Here is a 20,483-nt window from a genome sequence, read left to right on the forward strand (position 1 = left end):
TAATAAACTCTAGTCCATTTTGTTCATTTCACTGTGACTATTTTGGAACCACTAGAGTTTAGTTATACTCATCAGTACTGTGTGATACTCAAGTTCTTACCCAATTACTGTATTGGATCATTGTATCAGGGTCTGTTTCACAGATTTTGAATTCTTACTTATGAACATTTATCATTTTAATAGCGATGCAGTGCACTCCGAAGCACTGTGTAACACTCTAATCCACACATGTCCTTTCCTTTCAGATATCAGATGACATTGTCAGAGCCAAGCCTTGTGAGTCAGGCTCAGAATAACCAAGAAGTGAAGGTCTCTTTGATATTAGACCCAAAAATGCGAAGGCTAAAGGATAAATTGTCCTCTGTCAATCTGGTAAGCTAAAAAGTCTTATGTTTATGTATTTTATAGGGCAATGTAAGTACAGAATATCACAAGGCAAAATTGTAGCAGTTTGGATGAGCATATTTAATTTGGTATGACTCGGCCAGGGTTTGAACCCATGACCTCCCACTTCCGAGGTGGACGCTCTAACCACTAGGCCACTGGAGCGGTCATATTATTGTAAATTGAATTGATGCATTATGTATTGCAAATTGAATTGGTGCAGTAGTGCAAATTGAATTGATAAAGTACATAGTGGAAATTGATGCATTATATAGTGCAAATTGAATCGATAAAGTACATAGGGCAATTTGATTTGATGCATTATGCAGTTCAAATCGAATCGATGCATTATGCAGTGCAAATTTAATTGGACCACTCTGGTGGCCTAGTGGTTAGTGCACCTGCCTTGGATGCAGGAGGCCATGGGTTTGATCCCCAGTCAAGTCATGCCAAAGACTTATAACTTATAAAAATGGTACTGACAGCTGCCTCGCTTGGTGCTCAGCATTAAGAGGTTAGTGTTAGGACTGGTCGGCCTGGTGTCAGGATAATGTGACTGGGTGGAACATCATGCTACCTGTCTGCAGCATGATGCCCCAGTGATAATCATCACTATAAACTGCCACACTGGAGACCACATTGCCACATGACTTTAATTTTTTTAAAACTATGTTAAAAATCCGCATCACACACACACACACACATGCAAATTGAATTGATAAAGTACATAGTGCAAATTTGATTGATGTATTACGTACTGCTAATTGAATTAATACATTATGTATTGCTAGTTGAATTGGTGCATTATGTATTGCTAGTTGAATCGATGCATTATGTAGTGCAAATTTAATTGATAAAGTACATAGTGCAGATGGAATTGATACATTATGTATTGCTAATTGAATTAATACATTATGTATTGCTAGTTAAATTGATGCATTATGTAGTGCAAATTGAATTGATGCATTTTGTAGTCTTAATTATATTGATGCATTAGGTGGGGCACATTGAATTGACACATTATGTAGTGAAAATAGATTTGATGCATTTTGTGGTGCATAATGTTTTGATATCTAGCTATTAGAACAACGCACTATTTTTGTCAAACATGCTGAACTCGACCAGTAATGTTATGCAGTGATTCTTAAATTATTTGGACATGATTGGCTAGCAGTCCATGGGAATTTTGAATGACATGATTGGCTAGCAGTCCATGGGAATTTTGAATGACATGATTGGCTGGCAGTCCATGGGAATTTTGAATGACATGATTGGCTGGCAGTCCATGTGAATTTTGAATGACATGATTGGCTGGCAGTCCATGGGAATTTTGAATGACATGATTGGCTAGCAGTCCATGATAAGTTTTGAACAACATGATTGGCTAGCAGCCAAAACTGCACACAGACAGATGAACATTTGCTAAAAGTAGGATAAGATGGGCATTTGGAATGGTCTTGATAAGAAAATTATGGGTCCATTAAGCAAAAAAAACAACCCAAAAATAACTCCAATTTTTACCCTTCTGCTCATGCATGAGCGAAATAACCAATGAAAAACAATGTTTCTAGCACAACTAGGCATTGGGTTAATGGGAAATCACTTGGAAGTCGATGTATTAGGATGTATTCAGAAATAGCCCACAAAATGTGTTTCCTACTCACATTTCAGGCGAAAACAACAAAAACCTCCAGAGATTAATGAGTTAAAGTAACTAGCTCGTCATACCATAAGCGGTACAATGCACACCAAACTATGATACAGAATGAGGCCCCATTAGTTCTCTTTTGACTGGCACAGTTAAAGAACCATCTGACAGACTGGGCTTGATGCCACTTTTGAAGACAAATTTGTTGAGTTTATTATCATCAAGATCATGGATTACATTGATTGCCAAGCAAGAGGCTGTGCATATTAATTATGCTGTGATGTTTAGAAGGAATCAGTACAAGGATATTGTACAGTAGTAAAATAGACAGGATATAAAGTTCAGGAGATAGTTTTCATACGTGTTCTTACACTAAAATGTATTCAGTGAGCAATACCAGGCCTACTTTGTTTGGAATTAATATATCATTATAACATTAGCAGTTGCATACACACTTTTTTGCTGTCATGACAGAACACATGTAGTGAAAACACTCTCAATTAGTAATCCTTGGCTTCTGAACAATTAAGATTTGCTCAAAGGAAAGTAAAATCATTTCTGATTTTTTTAATATTGGTCTGATTCTTGGAAGTACCCCATTTGTAACCAATCAGAGACGTATATAACACACATTCACCACAACTGGAAACAGGATCGACCATTGACTACAGTAAACAAGCCATGACTACAGGCAGGATCGGCCATTGAATGCAGAAACCAGATCAAACATACAGACAGGATTAGGGCCCGATGAGTTAAACAAATACACATATGTGCTAGACATCATTATTGCATCTTGATGAAGGTATTGGTTCCAGGGAGACAACTCATTTAAGTGTCAGGACTACTGAGCAAGTCAATGTAACACTAATTTGTACAGTAATGACAGTTGTAACGGTGATCATGTGAACACAGTTTTAATACTTTTAATGTCTCTTTGAGTGCCTCTAATAGCATTGATGTTAATCTTATGACTTCAGGAGTTTCTAGTAAGGGTTTACCTATAGGTCAATTAAATATTCAGGGTTTTCATGGAAAGATTAGTCAAGTGAAGTTACTGTTAACCTACCCAAATAATAATATCTGTATTTGGACTCTCAGAAACAATGTTGATAGAAAATCAGGGTAAAAATTTCTTGTATATCAATGGCTATGACAAACCTTATCGAAGGGATAGGAAAGCAGGCAGTTGTGGGCTTCTTGTGTATGTTAGAACTGCTGCTATAATTTCTAAAAGATGGGAAGACCTAGAAATACAGGAAATAGAATCTGTTGGGCTTCAGATCACTCCAGGAATGCTAAGCCCTACTTGGTAGAATTTGTGTTGAGACCCCCATCATCACAAATTGATTGGCATGAATATTTGGGACTTCAAGTAGATACAATTTCAAATGAAGAGAAAGAATTTTACATTCTAGGCAGTATAAATAGAGACCTTCTCAATGATCAAATAAAAGTGAATTGGATGGATTTTATTGCTTTGTTAGGTATGGAGCAACCAGTAAATGAACCCACCAGAGTAACATCTACCTCTAATACAAAAGAAAGAGAGTGGACTGCTCTGGTGGCATAGTGGTTAAAGCATCTGTCTCAGAACATGAGGTTGTGGGTTCAAACCCTGGCCGAGTCATACCAAATACTTACAAAAATGGTACTGACAGCTGCGATATGACTGAAAAATTGTTAAAGCTATGTTACAAATCCTAATCACACGCACACACCCACACACACACACACACCAATACAAAAGAAAATGTTTTGGAAGTAATGTTTCTAAAGATTGTTATAAGTGACCACTTTGCAATTTGTCTGACATGTAAAGTCAGTGGCAAATAATAAAAAAATGATATCCATAAATCCATTATGTATAGATCTTTTCAGAACTTTGATACTGTTAAATTCCTGGAAGATCTGAAACAGATTCCATGGAATACAGTCCAAATCTTTGCAGATATTGATGATGTTTTAGATACTTGGATGGATCAGTATAGTGAACAAACATGCCCCTTTAAAAACACAGGATAAAGAAAGACCACCAGCCAGGCTGGATCTCCCTAGAAATTTTAGAAGCAATAAAGCAAAGAGACCAACTAAAATCAGTAGCAAGTCAAACTGAATATAGAGTTTGGAGGAATAAAGTTAATAAAATGATACATCAAGCCAAACAAACGCACTACAAAAAATGTGCTGGATGAAAACCAAAATAACCCAAAAGCTATCTGGAAAGTGTTCATGGAGTTTGGTGCAGGGAAATGTAAGAGTAAAACTGAAATTTTATCCCTCAATCATGAGGGCATTTTTGCTGATAATCCAACTGACATTTCAAATATAATGACTATTTCATCCAGATTACTGAAAAACTTAAAGAACCCAGAACTTTATCTGATCATCTGCAACTCAAACATTTTTGTGCTAAAACAACACCAAACAATATAAAAGATGAAATTCCTGAAATGAGTCCAGAAATTTTGTTGAAATGTATTAAAAAAAAGGATGATTGTAAAGCTACAGGACTTGATATGATTTGATCAAGGCTACTAAAGGTAAATGCAATTGAAGAGAGTATAGCTTTCATTTACAATGAAAATATTAGGTCTAATAAATTTCCACAAACATGGAAAACTGCCAAGGTTATACCACTGCATTAAGCAGGAACAAAAGATGATGTAAATAACTACAGACCCATCTCTCTCCTTCCTTGTCTCTACAAATTACTAGAAAAACATGTACATGATTATTTTCTCGGCTATTTGAACAGTTATGATCTTATGATAATCAGTCTGGCTTTCAACAAAATCACTCCTGTGAAACTGCACTTGTATCTTTGATAAACAGCTGAAAGGATTAGATCAAGGAAAAATGGTAGGTGTTTGATCTTGTAGACCCTGAAGTTTTGTTTGAAAAACAAAATCTATCAATTAAGTGAAAAACTCCCTAAACTGGTTTACTGCTTATTTACCTGGCTGAGTCATACCAAAGACTTCCAAAAATGATACTAACAGCTGCCTCACTAGGCTCTCAACATTAAGAGGTTAGTGTTAGGACTGGTTGGCCTGGTGTCAGGATAATGTGACTGGATGGGACATCATGATGCATGTCTGTGGCATGATGTCCTAGTGCTAGACATCACTATAAACTGCCACACTGCAGACATCGTAGTGATATCACTCGAAAATTGTTAAAGCTACATTAAAAATCTAAATCACACACACACACACACACATACACACACACAAGTATAATTCTCAATTTTCTCAAAGTAAAAATATTAATTATGGTGTACCACAGGGCTCTATCCTTGGACCTCTGTTATTCATTCTATTTACCTCTTAAGATTTGAACTTCAGTTTCTTCCATGTACATAATATGTAACACCAAAACAGTACTTGAAAATAACTTACAAGATGTTCTCAACATACTTCAAGTATGGTGTAAAGAAAACATTATTATCATAAATACAGAGAAGACGAAAGCTCTATGCAACAAAAATGAACAAGGCTAGATACAATGCAACAAAAATGAACAAGGCTAGATAGTGACAAACTCTAGGTTCTATTTGACAAGGTGAGCCTTAATATACCACTCAAGATAGAATTCTTTTTGTATTCGTGGATAACAATCTTACTTGGTCTATTCACATTAAACATGTTTAAGAAAAGGTTCATTCTTATCTTTGGCTACTGAAGAAAATCAAAACATAACATTCCTCTTCAGTATAGGGTCATCTTCTATAAAAGTTGTATTCAGCCATATCTGGACTATTGTAATGTAATTTGGGGTAATCCACTAATTCAAATAAAATAACACTTTTAAGGCTTCAAAAGAGGGCTTGCCATTAATTCTAGATCAGTGTATAGACAATTTCCAGGATGCAATAAATAATATAAAGATTTTAGCAATACATGAAAGAATATTTCTTAGAAAGGCCAAATTGACGTATAAATTGTCCAGGAAAGCCATTCCTGTCTATCTAAGGAATATCTTTCGCCAAAGAGATGCTGATGGTACTCCAGAATTAAGGTCCATAAAAAGCAAAAATTACATTATACCAAGGCCAAAGAAGGAATTGTTTGAAAAAAATATTCGATATACTGGTCCACTGGTATGAAACGACATTCCTAGTGACATAAGGCAGGCTCCTAGCATTTCTTCTTTTCATAATCAATGTCTTAAATGGACAATTGAACAGTTCTAGTACAATAAACACTGCCAGATTTTCTGTAATTTGGCATCATTTTCACAGCAATTTCACAATTCTTGTGGGTCGGTGGTTCTTTCCAGGGGTTTTCCTGTGTTCTTCCTCCACCATTAATACTGGCTGCCATGTATAGCCTATCGTGTGCTGAAAAATGGCGTTAATCCCTACAACAACAACAACAATTTCACAGCTTTGATCTAATTTTGAATGTTAGTTTTGAAAAAGAGCATTTTAGTTTTGGGCTCAAAAGAAAAACAATATCTGCAAACTTTATGGTATGGTATCAAATCTAACTAGCAATTATCAAATCTAACTAGCAATTGTTAAGGTTTCAAATAGTAGGCATTTTAAAATCTCTACCTAAGTAGGCCTTTTGGCCTTGGCAATTAGAGGAAGTTAAAGGGACATAACTCAAACTGTACTTCTTGGATTGGACCTTGAGTGGTTACTGCCCTTGTTATAGTCAGGCAGCTTCTGTGTAGTACTTTAAACAATATATGGTGTAAATAGAAACTTGTCATAAAAGTAATTGCTGAAATATTTGTTCTTGAAATACATTCTCTCTTAAAAGATAAATGAAAGAAAATTACTTTCATGTTATATGTATTTAGAAGGATATTTGAACATGTGTATCATCATACAAAATTGAACATGATTATGAATATCTCACAATATATGTTGATCCCTCTGATCGAGTTGAATATCCTTTATTATACAATCCCTCCAGTCACCAGTATGCTCAATACTTTGATTTCTCATTGTTGTTGTTGTGGTTGTTGTGGGGTTTAATGCCATTTTTCAGCACGATAGGCTATACATGGTGGCCAGTATTAATGGTGGAGGAAGAACCCGGAAAACCCCGGAAAGAACCACCGACCCACGAGAAGCTACTGGCAAGCTTTCTCACATGCCCACATTGGCTGAATCTTAGACTCGAACCGCCGCAGACAGAGGTGAGATGGCAGTGATCCGTAACGAAGAGCGCTTTAGACCACTTGGCCACTCGGGGCCCCGATTTCTCATTGGAGTTTCATCATCAAGGCAGCATTAAAATTCCTAAATTCAGACTTTTCTCATATGGACCTTTCTTTCTAATGTGCTTTAAAAATTGACAGACTAATGTACAGCACTCCCTCAAAATAAGGCCCTTCATTATAACACCATTCCTGTTATAAGGTGGGCATGGTCATGGATTCAGTTTCATTAAGTGGTCATAAAATGATAGGTACTGTGTACATCATCACACTATCTCATCCATAGACAACATTTTATTTATGGGATACTATAGTATTACTAGAGTATGAGGTGGTCTCTCTGTAAGGCATTATACTCCAAGGCTTTCAAGACAGTGTTAAAATGAGGAAATATTGTATTTTTCCAGTATAATGCAGTCTTACTATACCATAGTATACATTATGGCTCCCACTGAGGGTGTTATAATGATTTGTTGTTGTTGTTATTGTAGGTTTTAACACCATTTTTCAGCACACGATAGGCTATACATGGCGGCCAGTATTAATGGTGGAGGAAGAACCCGGGAGTGTACATGATTTGTTTACAAATCAAAAGTGTTGGTGTCTGTGTCCATTGTTTTGTTACAGTAGAAAGTAGTTCCTTTATGCACATGAATGCTATATGTGTATTGGTGCGCGGTTTCAATATCAGGTAATATTGCACGATTCTGACAATGTAAAGTTAATGGGGAAAAAAATGAGCATATAATAATGAGGAAATACTGTATTATCCCTATATAAGGCAGTCTCACCATATAACGGTATACAGTGTTGCTCCCATGGAAGGTGTTATAATGAGGAAATACTGAAGTATTGCTCCTATATAAGGTAGCCTCATAAGATTATACTCTGTGACCTGCAATATATGGCATTATAATGAGGGAATATGTTAGTATTATCCCAGTATAAGGTGTTTTCGTTATAAGACTATATCATGTTGCTACCATGGACAGTATGATCAAGAGGGATTATTGTCCTATTACCGTTGTATAATGTGGTCACACTGAAGTGTATGTTATTAACTGAGTATTGAAAACTTTTGGGTTTGAGGCTATGTGGTACATAATGCCCGAACATAGGAGTAACACTATGGGAACAAAATTGTTTAAAACATTCTGTTGGACATTTTACATGTTGTTCATTTAATGAATGAAGCCTAAACACTGCATGCTGCTCTACTGCTTTGGAAGTGCACACTTAATTGGAGGGATTTTCATTTAGTAGGTAATGAAAATCATTTTGTTAAAAAGGATGGAATGTCATGTAGCCGAAGAAACACAAATGAAATATTGCTGTTAGCAGAATTTGGTGTGTTAAATCAATGAAAATTGAAGATACCATTATGAAAAGGTGGGACATAAAAATTCTATCTAAGGTTATTGTTATGATTGTCTTGATGTGTCTTTCATGGTTGCAGGTACATTTTAAAAGTACATTGTGTGTCACGATTGTAGCAGGTATCCCAGTACCAATGATTTTTCCATAGACCTCAATGCTAATGTTTTGTGAAATAAATATACTTTCTCTCCTACCTCAGCATGCGTGTCACACACTGTCATAGAGAACAATGTTAGATTGTCAATTTGACAAGGACAAAACCAGGTATTCCATTGCATTTAAGAAAGATAACTCTGCTGGAACTAGACAGGGGTAACAGTTATCTAGTCACAATAGACATTTTCAGCCATGTGTACCACATTATTTTAAAAATCATAAAAAATACAAAATATAATCTAGATATGAATTAACTTAATCTCACATGTTGCCAAGAGGCTCAACTTTTTTTAAAGCCTAACAGAAAGTACAACTCTTATATAATGCACCAATCACAGCTAGTGTTGTTGTTTATTTTTGAATACAATGTTCCTTACACCTTAAGATCACCTGGGCTTGTACAGTTGGTACCGTTATACCTATATATATAGTACCAATTGTTTTTCCATAGACCTCAGTGCTAATGTTTTGTGAAATAAATATCCTTTCTCTCCTACCTCAGCATGTATATCACACACTGTCTTAGAGAACAATATTAGATTGTCAACTTGACAAGGACAAAACCAGGTACTCCATTACATTTAAGAGAGATAACTCTTCTGGAACTGTACTGGGTAAGAGTTATGTAGTCGCAACAGACATTTTCAGCCATGTGTACCACATTAAAAAAAACAATCTTAAAAAATACACAGAATGATCTAGATAAGAATTAACATAATCTCACATGTTGCCAAGAGGCTCAACCTTTTTTAAGCCTGACAGAAACTACAACTCTTACATAATGCACAAGTCACAGCTAGTGTTCTTGTTTATTTCTGAATACAATGTTCCCTACATCTTACACTCCGTCCACCTGGGCTTGTACAATTGGTACTGTTATACCAGCAAAGGTATTGTAGTCAATTGGTTTTGGATAGAACATGTAAAATAAGATGTAGATTCATTTTGGAGTTGCTTGTGTTTTATTAAATTCCTGATACAGGATTAGCAATGCTATTCAGAGTGGTTAAAAGTGCACTGTTGATGTGAAAGAAAAAGTGCACTGTTGATGTGAAAGAGTTGTTGAGTGATAGATTATATCAAAGTTTAGTTTGGCTCTCTCTCTCTGTCTCTCTCACACACCAACAGTGACAATTAGTGATCACTAGCCATCCATTTTCAGTATTTGTATAAATCATATTTATTTTCTATTTGTTAAAATTCTTGTTCTGATTTTAAATCATTGAATTTATTCATATTTCTTTATCTAATGTGGATGATAGATTTTTCTCTGGATGAGAGCTGATTCTTCAGTACTGGTGTTGGGTATGAACCATGATATTGCCGGCCTCCGGTGGCTATCAGATCTATGCAGTAGTCAGTGTTTTCAATGTTTAATTTGCTGTATTTATTTAGCAATAGCCAGTAGTAGTTCATCAAATGTGTTTACCAGATAAGAAAGCAGTGAAAAGTTTATTTATCTTTGATCAGTACCATGGTGACCAGTCTGGGACTGTTTGTAAAGTATATGCGATAATAAGGCATTATTTGATCAGTATCATGGTGACCAGTCTGGGACTGTTTGTAAAGTATATGCGGTAATAAGGCATTATACACCATGGCTTCCATTGGCTGTGTTATAATGAGGGAATACTGTATGTGTATGTGTGATTTGGATTTTTAATATAGCTTTAACAATTTTTCAGTCATATCGCTACAATGTCTGCAGTGTGGCAGTTTATAGTGATGTCTAGCACTGGGGCATCGTGCCTCAGACATGTAACACCATCTCCCACCCAGTAATATTATCCTTACACCAGGCCGACTAGTCCTAACACTTTCCTCTTAATGCTGAGTGCCAAGTGAGGCAGCTGTTAGTACCATTTTGTAAGTCTTTGGTATGACTTGTCTGGGGATTGAACCCACAACCTCCTGCATCCGAGGTAGATGCTCTAACCACTTGGCCACTGGAGGGGAATTTTGTAGTAGTAAATATTTTACTGTGGGTATAACTATTATGACAAGTATCAAAACATACAAGTCTGACATCTGTCAGAATTTGGTTGTGTTTTTTGTGAAGAAGTTCGTTGAAGTGATTGGTGAATCAAAGATGAAGAGTAATCGCTATTGTTATTTTTAATGTGTGTGTGTGTGATTTCCATTTTTAACGTAGCTTTAACAATTTTTCAGTCATATTGCTACGATGTCTGCAGTGTGGCAGTTTAAAGTGATGCCTAGCACTGGGGCATCATGCCGCAGACATGTAGCATGATGTCCCACCCAGTCACATTATCATAACACCAGGCCAACCAGTCCTAACACTAACATCTTAATGCTGAGTGCCAAGCAAGGCAGCTGTTAGTAGCATTTTTATAAATCTTTGGTATGACTCGGCCGGGGATCGAACCCACTACCTCCCGCATCCGAGGCAGACGCTCTAACCACTGGGCCACCGGAGCGGTTATTTTTAATAATATTGTCACTGTTTTGCAGTTTCGATCTTCAGTTTAATTAAGTTTAACATTTTTTAAGTAATGTAATGTTATGAAATGGCATTGGAAATGGATTCGTATTTTCCTCAACTTTTTTTATGTGTGTGTTATTTGCATGTACGTTTTACAATTAAGTTTATTGCACCCTTGGTTGTGCATGGTACATTCAGTTAAATTGCACTGTTTGTAAAGGGTACATTCACTTAAAATACATAATATGTGCTAAGGATATGAGTTAATGTGCATTGTTTGTGTTGGGTACATTGAGGTTACATTTCACCATTTTTGCTTGGTACATTCATTTAAGTTGCACTGTTTGTACCAAGGACATTCAGTTAAATTGCACTGATGGAGAAAGGTCCATTCAGTTAAATTGCATTGATGGAACTGGGTACATTAAGTTAAATTGCATCATGTTGGGTACATTCAGTGCAATTTCACTGTTTGTATTAAAGAGTTTAGTTTGAAAGATGATGGTAAAGGACATTCCTGTAAAAACACTTATGTGTCATAATGACTAAATAGCCTTGTGTTACTGCCTTTTCAGTATCGTAATGACTAAATAGCCCTGTGTTACTGCCTGTTCAATGTCATAATGACTAAATATCCTTGTGTTACTGCCTTTTCAGTATCATAATGACTAAATATCCTTGTGTTACTGCCTGTTCAGTGTCATAGAGACTATACCACCTTTGTGTTACTGCCTGTTCAGTGTCATAATGACTAAATAGCCTTGTGTTACTGCCAGTTCAGAGTCATAGAGACTAAACCACCATTGTGTTACTGCCCTTTCAGTATCATATTGACTAAATAGCCTTGTGTTACTGCCTGTTCAGTGTCATAATGACTAAATAGCTTTGTGTTACTGCCTGTTCAGTGTCATAATGACTAAATAGCCTTGTGTTACTGCCTTTTCAGTGTCATATTGACTAAATAGCCTTGTGTTACTGCCTGTTCAGTGTCATATTGACTAAATAGCCTTGTGTTACTGCCTATTCAGTATCATATTGACTAAATAGCCTTGTGTTACTGCCTGTTCAGTGTCATAATGACTAAATAGCCTTGTGTTACTGCCTGTTCAGTGTCATAATGACTAAATAGCCTTGTGTTACTGCCTGTTCAGTGTCATAATGACTAAATAGCCTTGTGTTACTGCCTGTTCAGTGTCATAATGACTAAATAGCCTTGTGTTACTGCCTGTTCAGTATCATAATGACTAAATAACCTTGTGTTACTGCCTTTTCGGTATCATAATGACTAAATAGCCTTGTGTTACTGCCTGTTAGTATCATAATGACTAAATAGCCTTGTGTTACTGCCTGTTCAGTATCATAATGACTAAATATCCTTGTGTTACTGCCTTTTCAGTATCATATTGACTATATAGCCTTGTGTTACTGCCTTTTCAGTATCATATTGACTAAATAGCCTTGTGTTACTGCCTTTTCAGTATCATATTGACTAAATAGCCTTGTGTTACTGCCTTTTCAGTATCACAATGACTAAACAGCCTTGTGTTACTACCTTTTCAGTATCATAATGCCTAAATAGCCTTGTGTTACTACCTTTTCAGTATCATAATGACTAAATAGCCTTGTGTTACTGCCTTTTCATTATCATAATGATGTGTTAATTCCTGTTCAGTATGAACAAGACTACAAAACCCTGTGTTAGTGCCTGTTTACTATCAACAAGACTACACACCTTGTGTTACTGCCTGTTGTGTATCATAAGGACTACACAGCCTTGAGTTATTGCTTGTTAAGTATCAGTCACACACAGCCTTGTGTTAGTGCCTGTTAAGTGTCATCAAAACTACACGGCCTTATGTTAGTGCCTGTTTAATATCAATATAACACAGCCTTGTGTTAATCCCTGTTCAGTATCATAAAGATTACACAGGTTTGTTTTGCTCATTGGTCATTGTCATGATGACAACGCAGCCTTATGTTATTTCCTAAAAACTACACAGCATTGTGTTACTATCTATTCAGTATCATAAAGATAACACAGACTCATGTTTTTTCCTAAAAACTATGCAACCTTCTATTCAGTATCATAAAGATAACACAGACTCGTGTTTTTTCCTAAAAACTATGCAACCTTGTATTACTGCCTATTTAATGTCATAAAGACAACACTGCCTTGTGTTAATTCCTAAAAACTGTACAGCATTGTGTTACTGCCTGTTCAATATAAAAACTACACTTCTTTGTGTTAATTCTAGTTCATTATCACAAAGATTACATAGCCCCGTTTTGATTCCTGTTCAGTGTTTTAAAGACTACACAGTCACAGCCTAGGGTTAATAATTTCCATTCAGTATCACAGACTGCACAGCCTTATGTTAATTCTTGTTTAGTATCTTTAAAACTATACAGATTTGTGTTCATGCCTTATTATCATAAAGACTACATAGCCTTATGTTAATTCTTGTTTAGTGTCATTAAAACTATACAGATTTGTGTTCATGCCTTATTATCATAAAGACTGCACAGCCTTATGTTAATTCATGTTCAATATAAGGACTACACAATCTTGCTTATCATCATAAAAACTTTATAGCCTTGTGTTAATGCCTGTTCAGTATCATAAAGACTGCACAGCCTTCTACATAATCTTGTGTTTATTCCTGTTGAATAACATGAAGACTATACAACCTTGTGTTTATTCCTGTTTTGTATCAATAAGATTACACAACCTTGTGTTACTGCTTGTTTAATATCATAAAGTCTACACAACCTTGTGTTAATTCATGTTCAGTATCATAAAATCTACACAACCTTGTGTTAGTTCATATTGTCTTAAAAAATATATAACCTTGTGTTAGTTCATATTTAGTGTCTTAAAGACTACACAACCTTGTGTTATTCATGTTCACTATCATACAGGCTACACAACCTTGTGATAATTTATGTTCAGAATCATAAAGAATACACAACCTTGTATTAATTTATGTTCAGTGTCATAAAGAATACACAACCTTGTATTAATTTATGTTCAGTGTCATAAAGAATACACAACCGTGTATTAATTTATGTTCAGTGTCATAAAGAATACACAACCTTGTATTAATTTATGTTCAGTGTCATAAAGAATACACAACCGTGTATTAATTTATGTTCAGTGTCATAAAGAATACACAACCTTGTATTAATTTATGTTCAGTGTCATAAAGAATATACCACCTTGTGTTAATTGATATTCAGTGTCATAAAGAATACACAACCTTGTATTAATTTATGTTCAGTGTCATAAAGAATATACCACCTTGTGTTAATTGATGTTCAGTGTCATAAAGAATATACAACCTTGTATTAATTTATGTTCAGTGTCATAAAGAATATACCACCTTGTGTTAATTGATATTCAGTGTCATAAAGAATACACAACCTTGTATTAATTTATGTTCAGTGTCATAAAGAATATACCACCTTGTGTTAATTGATGTTCAGTGTCATAAAGAATATACCACCTTGTATTAATTGATGTTCAGTATCATAAAGAATACACAACCTTGTATTAATTTATGTTCAGTGTCATAAAGAATACACAACCGTGTATTAATTTATGTTCAGTGTCATAAAGAATACACAACCTTGTATTAATTTATGTTCAGTGTCATAAAGAATATACCACCTTGTGTTAATTGATATTCAGTGTCATAAAGAATACACAGCCTTGTATTAATTTATGTTCAGTGTCATAAAGAATATACCACCTTGTGTTAATTGATGTTCAGTGTCATAAAGAATATACAACCTTGTATTAATTTATGTTCAGTGTCATAAAGAATATACCACCTTGTGTTAATTGATATTCAGTGTCATAAAGAATACACAACCTTGTATTAATTTATGTTCAGTGTCATAAAGAATATACCACCTTGTGTTAATTGATGTTCAGTGTCATAAAGAATATACAACCTTGTATTAATTTATGTTCAGTGTCATAAAGAATATACCACCTTGTGTTAATTGATATTCAGTGTCATAAAGAATACACAACCTTGTATTAATTTATGTTCAGTGTCATAAAGAATATACCACCTTGTGTTAATTGATGTTCAGTGTCATAAAGAATATACAACCTTGTATTAATTTATGTTCAGTGTCATAAAGAATATACCACCTTGTGTTAATTGATGTTCAGTGTCATAAAGAATACACAACCTTGTATTAATTTATGTTCAGTGTCATAAAGAATATACCACCTTGTGTTAATTGATGTTCAGTGTCATAAAGAATATACAACCTTGTATTAATTTATGTTCAGTGTCATAAAGAATATACCACCTTGTGTTAATTGATGTTCAGTGTCATAAAGAATACACAACCTTGTATTAATTTATGTTCAGTGTCATAAAGAATATACCACCTTGTGTTAATTGATGTTCAGTGTCATAAAGAATATACCACCTTGTGTTAATTGATGTTCAGTGTCATAAAGAATACACAACCTTGTATTAATTTATGTTCAGTGTCATAAAGAATATACCACCTTGTGTTAATTGATGTTCAGTGTCATAAAGAATATACCACCTTGTGTTAATTGATGTTCAGTGTCATAAAGAATATACCACCTTGTGTTAATTGATGTTCAGTGTCATAAAAATGACATAACCTTGTGGTAAGTTCTGTATCATAAGGACTACACAGTCAGGTGTTAATGCCGGTGTCATTGATTTTAAAAATGGGAAGATAATTCTAAAGGCCATCTTTTGTAGAATCTCCAGAGTCACACTGATGTTGAGCCTCAATCCCTGAATGTGATGATGTCAGATGATGCTGTTGTCTATAGTGGTGACAAAAAAATTGACCTGGGCAAAGGAACAACACTTGAAGATGATGAGGACTTGTACAGCTCTGGTAGTGGAAGTGGTGACGGAAAGCAGGAGGAACCAGATGTGGTTATTACTAATAAAGACACTTTCACTGAGCGAGGTACTATATTTTTTACTTGTAACTTGATCACACTTCATTATCTAGTTCTGGATAGAGTAGTTCTTTTTAGCAAAGGATCATAAAATATTCCATTGTATTATTAATTTTACATTATACCATCTCTCCATTTTTAAAATATCATAATTAAAGTATAGATTTTTAATTCTTTCAGTGTGAAATGTCTTTGTCATAGCATTTTATAATTTTTTTCTGTCAAATTCTTTAGTGCTTTTACACTAAACATCGTAACTGAAAAAAGATGTGGACAGACTACATTAATCTACCTACATTGTTTGTAGAGCAGACATGTGTCACTATGTGTATAAATTGCATTTTACATTGGATAATATGTATTGCAGTGTTGCACATTTGTTATTCTGTCAAAAGGTCATTCCATGTTCCCCGTAATGATCAATATATTGGTATTTTTTAAACTGAGGAGACACCAGTAGTTGAAGGTAGTAAAATGTCCCATGCATTTACTCAGTGTGCAACACTCTCTGTAATTGATTTATACTGTAACTAACAAACTTGTACTCAGCATCTTGAATTTAATGAATATAATTTAAGCATTTGTTCCACGTTCCTTTCTAATTATTCCAGTGTACAGTGAAATCCTGCTATAGCATGATTCATTACCAGTTATGGTGGGGCTTTTTTATTTTTTTATGATTTTTTTTCATCCAACTTATTTTAGAATTTTTTTTCTTCTCCAAGTGAGTGTGTTTAGTTTGTTAATCAGTTGAGATGTTTTGTATTTTTTAAGAAAAGTTTGAAAATAAATACAGAAAAAAATGTTCTCTTAGTGAACATTTATTGCAGGTGTCAATAGTTGGTTAGTGCACTTTGCTGCTTATTTTTTAAGATGTCAGCTTACATCCCAGGCTCGTATTAGTCTTCTTGAGTCTGCTGAAAGAGGACTTTTTGTTACCACTGACAATTATTGGTTGGAAGCAGTGGCAAAACTTACAGGTGTGTATTATCCGTGTTCATGGCCTTATCAGCAGAGTTTTTGCACCATCGCAGGGATGTTACTCTTGAAATATCCAAGGTCTTGCTAGGTCTTAGTAAAAATCTTGTAAGGACTGCTCGTGGAATCGGAGACTCTTGAGAGGGCTAGTAATCTCCATGGCTTCTCGGGATTGGAGAGACCAACAACACTGTCCCATGCATATGTTCATAGCCTTTTGAAACTGGCCATGAATTGAAATCATCATGACTGCCAATACATCCCACCAGCCATCTATCAAAAAGGATGTCTGCTGACTTTGGTTGTGAGATTTCTTATTTCTAGTAAGGCCTCCCCCTTCCATCAGTTGAATCTAGTGCACTTATCATAAGAGACTCACTTCCTTTTTCATTACAATCGAGAGGGTGTTAAACGAGCTGTCTCTGGCCTTCCAGAATTTCCTGGTTCCCAAGAAAGTGGTGAAAGTCTTATCTCTTTATGGATCTTTCCTCCCTTAATAGATCTCTGCAGGAGGAACCATTAAAGATGGAGACTACAGCCTAAGTCTGGAATGCCATAAGACCTGGCATTTGGGCCTAAGTCTGGAATGCCGTAAGACCTGGCATTTGGGCCTAAGTCTGGAATACTGTAAGATCTGGCATTTGGGCAGTATCCACTGATCTTCAGGATGCATATCTTTACAAACCTATATTTTCTCAATGCAGGAAAGTACCAATGAATTTTCTAGGACAGGGAGGTCTTCAGGTTTTGAGCTCTTCCATTTAACTTAGCTGCACCCAGAGTATTTACGACTTCCTGTTCTGGTGGTCTGGAAACTGCACAGAGATCCTCTGAATGCTCAGGTTTCTCTTAGTACAGATTTGCCTCATCTGATTTGGTGGACAAATCAGGACCAGTTTCTGGCTAGAGTCCCCATGCACAGTCCCAGAAACCAATCGTATTTGTTCACAGATGTGTCACATTCATGTTGGAGTGCTCATATAGAGATGGAAGGACTGTTCTTCAGGGTTTGTTGTCCCAGGAAGAATCTGTCCTCAGCATTCATGATTTGTACATGAAGATAGTGTTCTTAGCCGTTCAGTTGCTGTGTGAGGGTCTTCTGACAATATGTCAGTGGTAGCGCACCTAGGGAGTTGATGATGCACACATGCTCCTTCTTTGTGTGGCAGCTTGGAACCTCATTCACTGGGCAACTTGAGAGGAAGTACCCTCTTAGTTTGCCACATTCCCAACAAAAATAGTATTTTGGCTGACAATCTTTTGGGGGCAAAAGGAAAGATAGTCCTCATGGAATGGTCTCTCCACCAGTCCATAGCAGACTCTGTCCCAACTTTAATGGATTCCTTTGGTGGACTTGTTTGCCACAAGTCATAACAACAAGCTCCACTTTTGTTTCTCAGTCCCTGGCCTGAGTTTATGGATAGTGGATGCTCTCAGCCTGAAGTGTGATTATTTGTTTGCTTATGCCTTCCACCTTTTCAGAATGATCCCACAGGTACTTCCCACAGGTACTTAACACACTAAGGAACTGAACTGCTCAGCTCTTTTTATTGCATCTAGGTGGCGCAAGTGATCATGGTCCTCGTGGTTCAGTGATCTCATTCTGATGGAGGACCATACCTAGACATTACCTCAGAGGAAAGACATGTTGCAGCACAGGGGATATCTCTACACACAGCCCCCAGATTTTCCACCTTCATGGTTGGCTTACCTTGGAGATATGTCCAGAAAGAGAGGTTTTCGAACAAAGTTGCTAGTTGCATCAACCTGTCCAAGAGACAGTCTACTTCTAATGTGTATGTTGCCAAATGGAGAATGTTGTGATTGGTGTGGTTAAAAGATGTGTCTTTCTGAGATGTCTCTCTGTGAGCAGTGATTTTCTTCTTTTCCTTTCTGAAAAGAAACGATGATCGGTTTCTGCTGTCGAAGGGAAATATAGCAGTTCTCTCCAACACTCAAATGTTTAAAGATCTAGCTATTGAGACAGGCTCTTTTTTTGAGCTGCAAAGACAAAAAGGGTACTTTCTTTCAAGTTGCCCAGTGAATAAGGTTCCAAGCTGCCACACACAGAAGGAGCAAGTGTGCTGATTAGTTGCTTCAGCATGTGACTCGCAGCATGGTTTGTACATCTATCCAGCCATGTAGACAACTTAGTAGTAACTTGATTTAAAACATTATTCAAGAGCACAAATCGATTGGATTATTAATATTGACTAGCAATTGTACACTATTAAATATACTACCAAGCCTATAGCCTATGCATATTGTCAAATTTGAAACACGCAAGTTTAGTCTGCAATTACTTAAGAGTAAATGTAGTCGATGAATCCAAACTAAATTGCACACTTTGCAAAGCATGCATTTCCAGAGGTGGAAAGGATTCTATAAACTATACATCAAATCTTGTCCAGCACTTGCGCTGCGAGCACGTCATTGAACATGGCCTGTTTCTGGCAGATAAAAAAGAAAAGGATGCTGTGCAGTTAACCTCAGCAGCTGCAGCAACTCCTGGTACTCTGACTATTGACGCCATGCTTTACCGGAAGTAGCCATTTGCATTTGATGACCTGAGAGCTATTAGTTGACACAAAGCTATTGCAGAGTTCATGGCAGTAGATGAGCAACCGTTTTACGTTGTTGAAGACATTGGAATCGATGTATGATGGCCAAGACAGGACCACACTATAAAATTCCAAGTCTGATGTACTTTTCCACATCTTTAATACCTGACATGCATAAGGCGATACAAGGCAAGGTGAGTGATTTAGTTTCTGCCCAATCTGAACTTAATTTGACCTCTGATCCATGGTTAGACCCGTCCATCGGTGTAGCCTTGTTGACTCTTACGGCACACTGGCTGACAAAAGACTTGCAGCGGAAACAGGTAATTTTAGCAGCAACGTCTCTCAATGAATCGCACACAGGAGATTATTTGCGAGCAAACTGGACAAATTATGCGGGGAATACAACATTCCCAAAACTCATATCCATGTTCTTCTGTGTGATGGAGGTGCAAGCATGGTTTAAGCAATGCATTTGGCTGAACTCGACAGCATCAGCTGTTTTCTTTGCACACATGCTGCAGCTCATTGTCAGTGATGGCATTCTGTCGCAACGAGTAGTCAAAGATGTTTTGGAGATCTCACGATCCATAGTCAGTTTTGCACTCCATCCTGGCACAACAGCATCTCAAAGAGCAGCAGGAAGAATTTGGTGTTGCCCGTAAGAAACTCGTCTAGGATGTCCAGACATGCTGAAATTATGCATACAATATATTGGTTTCATTATATGAACAAAAACAAGTCTTGCGGGCTTATGCTACTCTCTATGACCTGCCTAGTCTAACAGCCCAACAGTGGATC

At 36.2% G+C, this 20,483-nt stretch overlaps 1 protein-coding gene across 2 annotated transcripts in view; it reads left to right on the plus strand.

Annotated features, from left to right (window-relative positions):
* LOC149799307 (glypican-5-like) overlaps positions 1-20,483 on the plus strand; it is a 76,305-nt gene that overhangs the window by 46,561 nt on the left and 9,261 nt on the right. For both annotated transcript variants that reach the window (XR_016421148.1, XM_089958618.1), the window contains exons 3-4: positions 246-372; positions 15,935-16,151. Coding sequence is in view for 1 of the 2 variants with exons in the window: in XM_089958618.1 (XP_089814744.1) it covers positions 246-372; positions 15,935-16,151 (344 nt within the window). In the remaining variant the exon portion in view is untranslated. The remainder of the gene's footprint in view (positions 1-245; positions 373-15,934; positions 16,152-20,483) is intronic.

This window comes from Sinohyriopsis cumingii, chromosome 5, assembly GCF_028554795.1.
Source record: "Sinohyriopsis cumingii isolate HCF-2022 chromosome 5, ASM2855479v2, whole genome shotgun sequence".
Lineage (NCBI taxonomy): Eukaryota > Metazoa > Mollusca > Bivalvia > Unionida > Unionidae > Sinohyriopsis > Sinohyriopsis cumingii.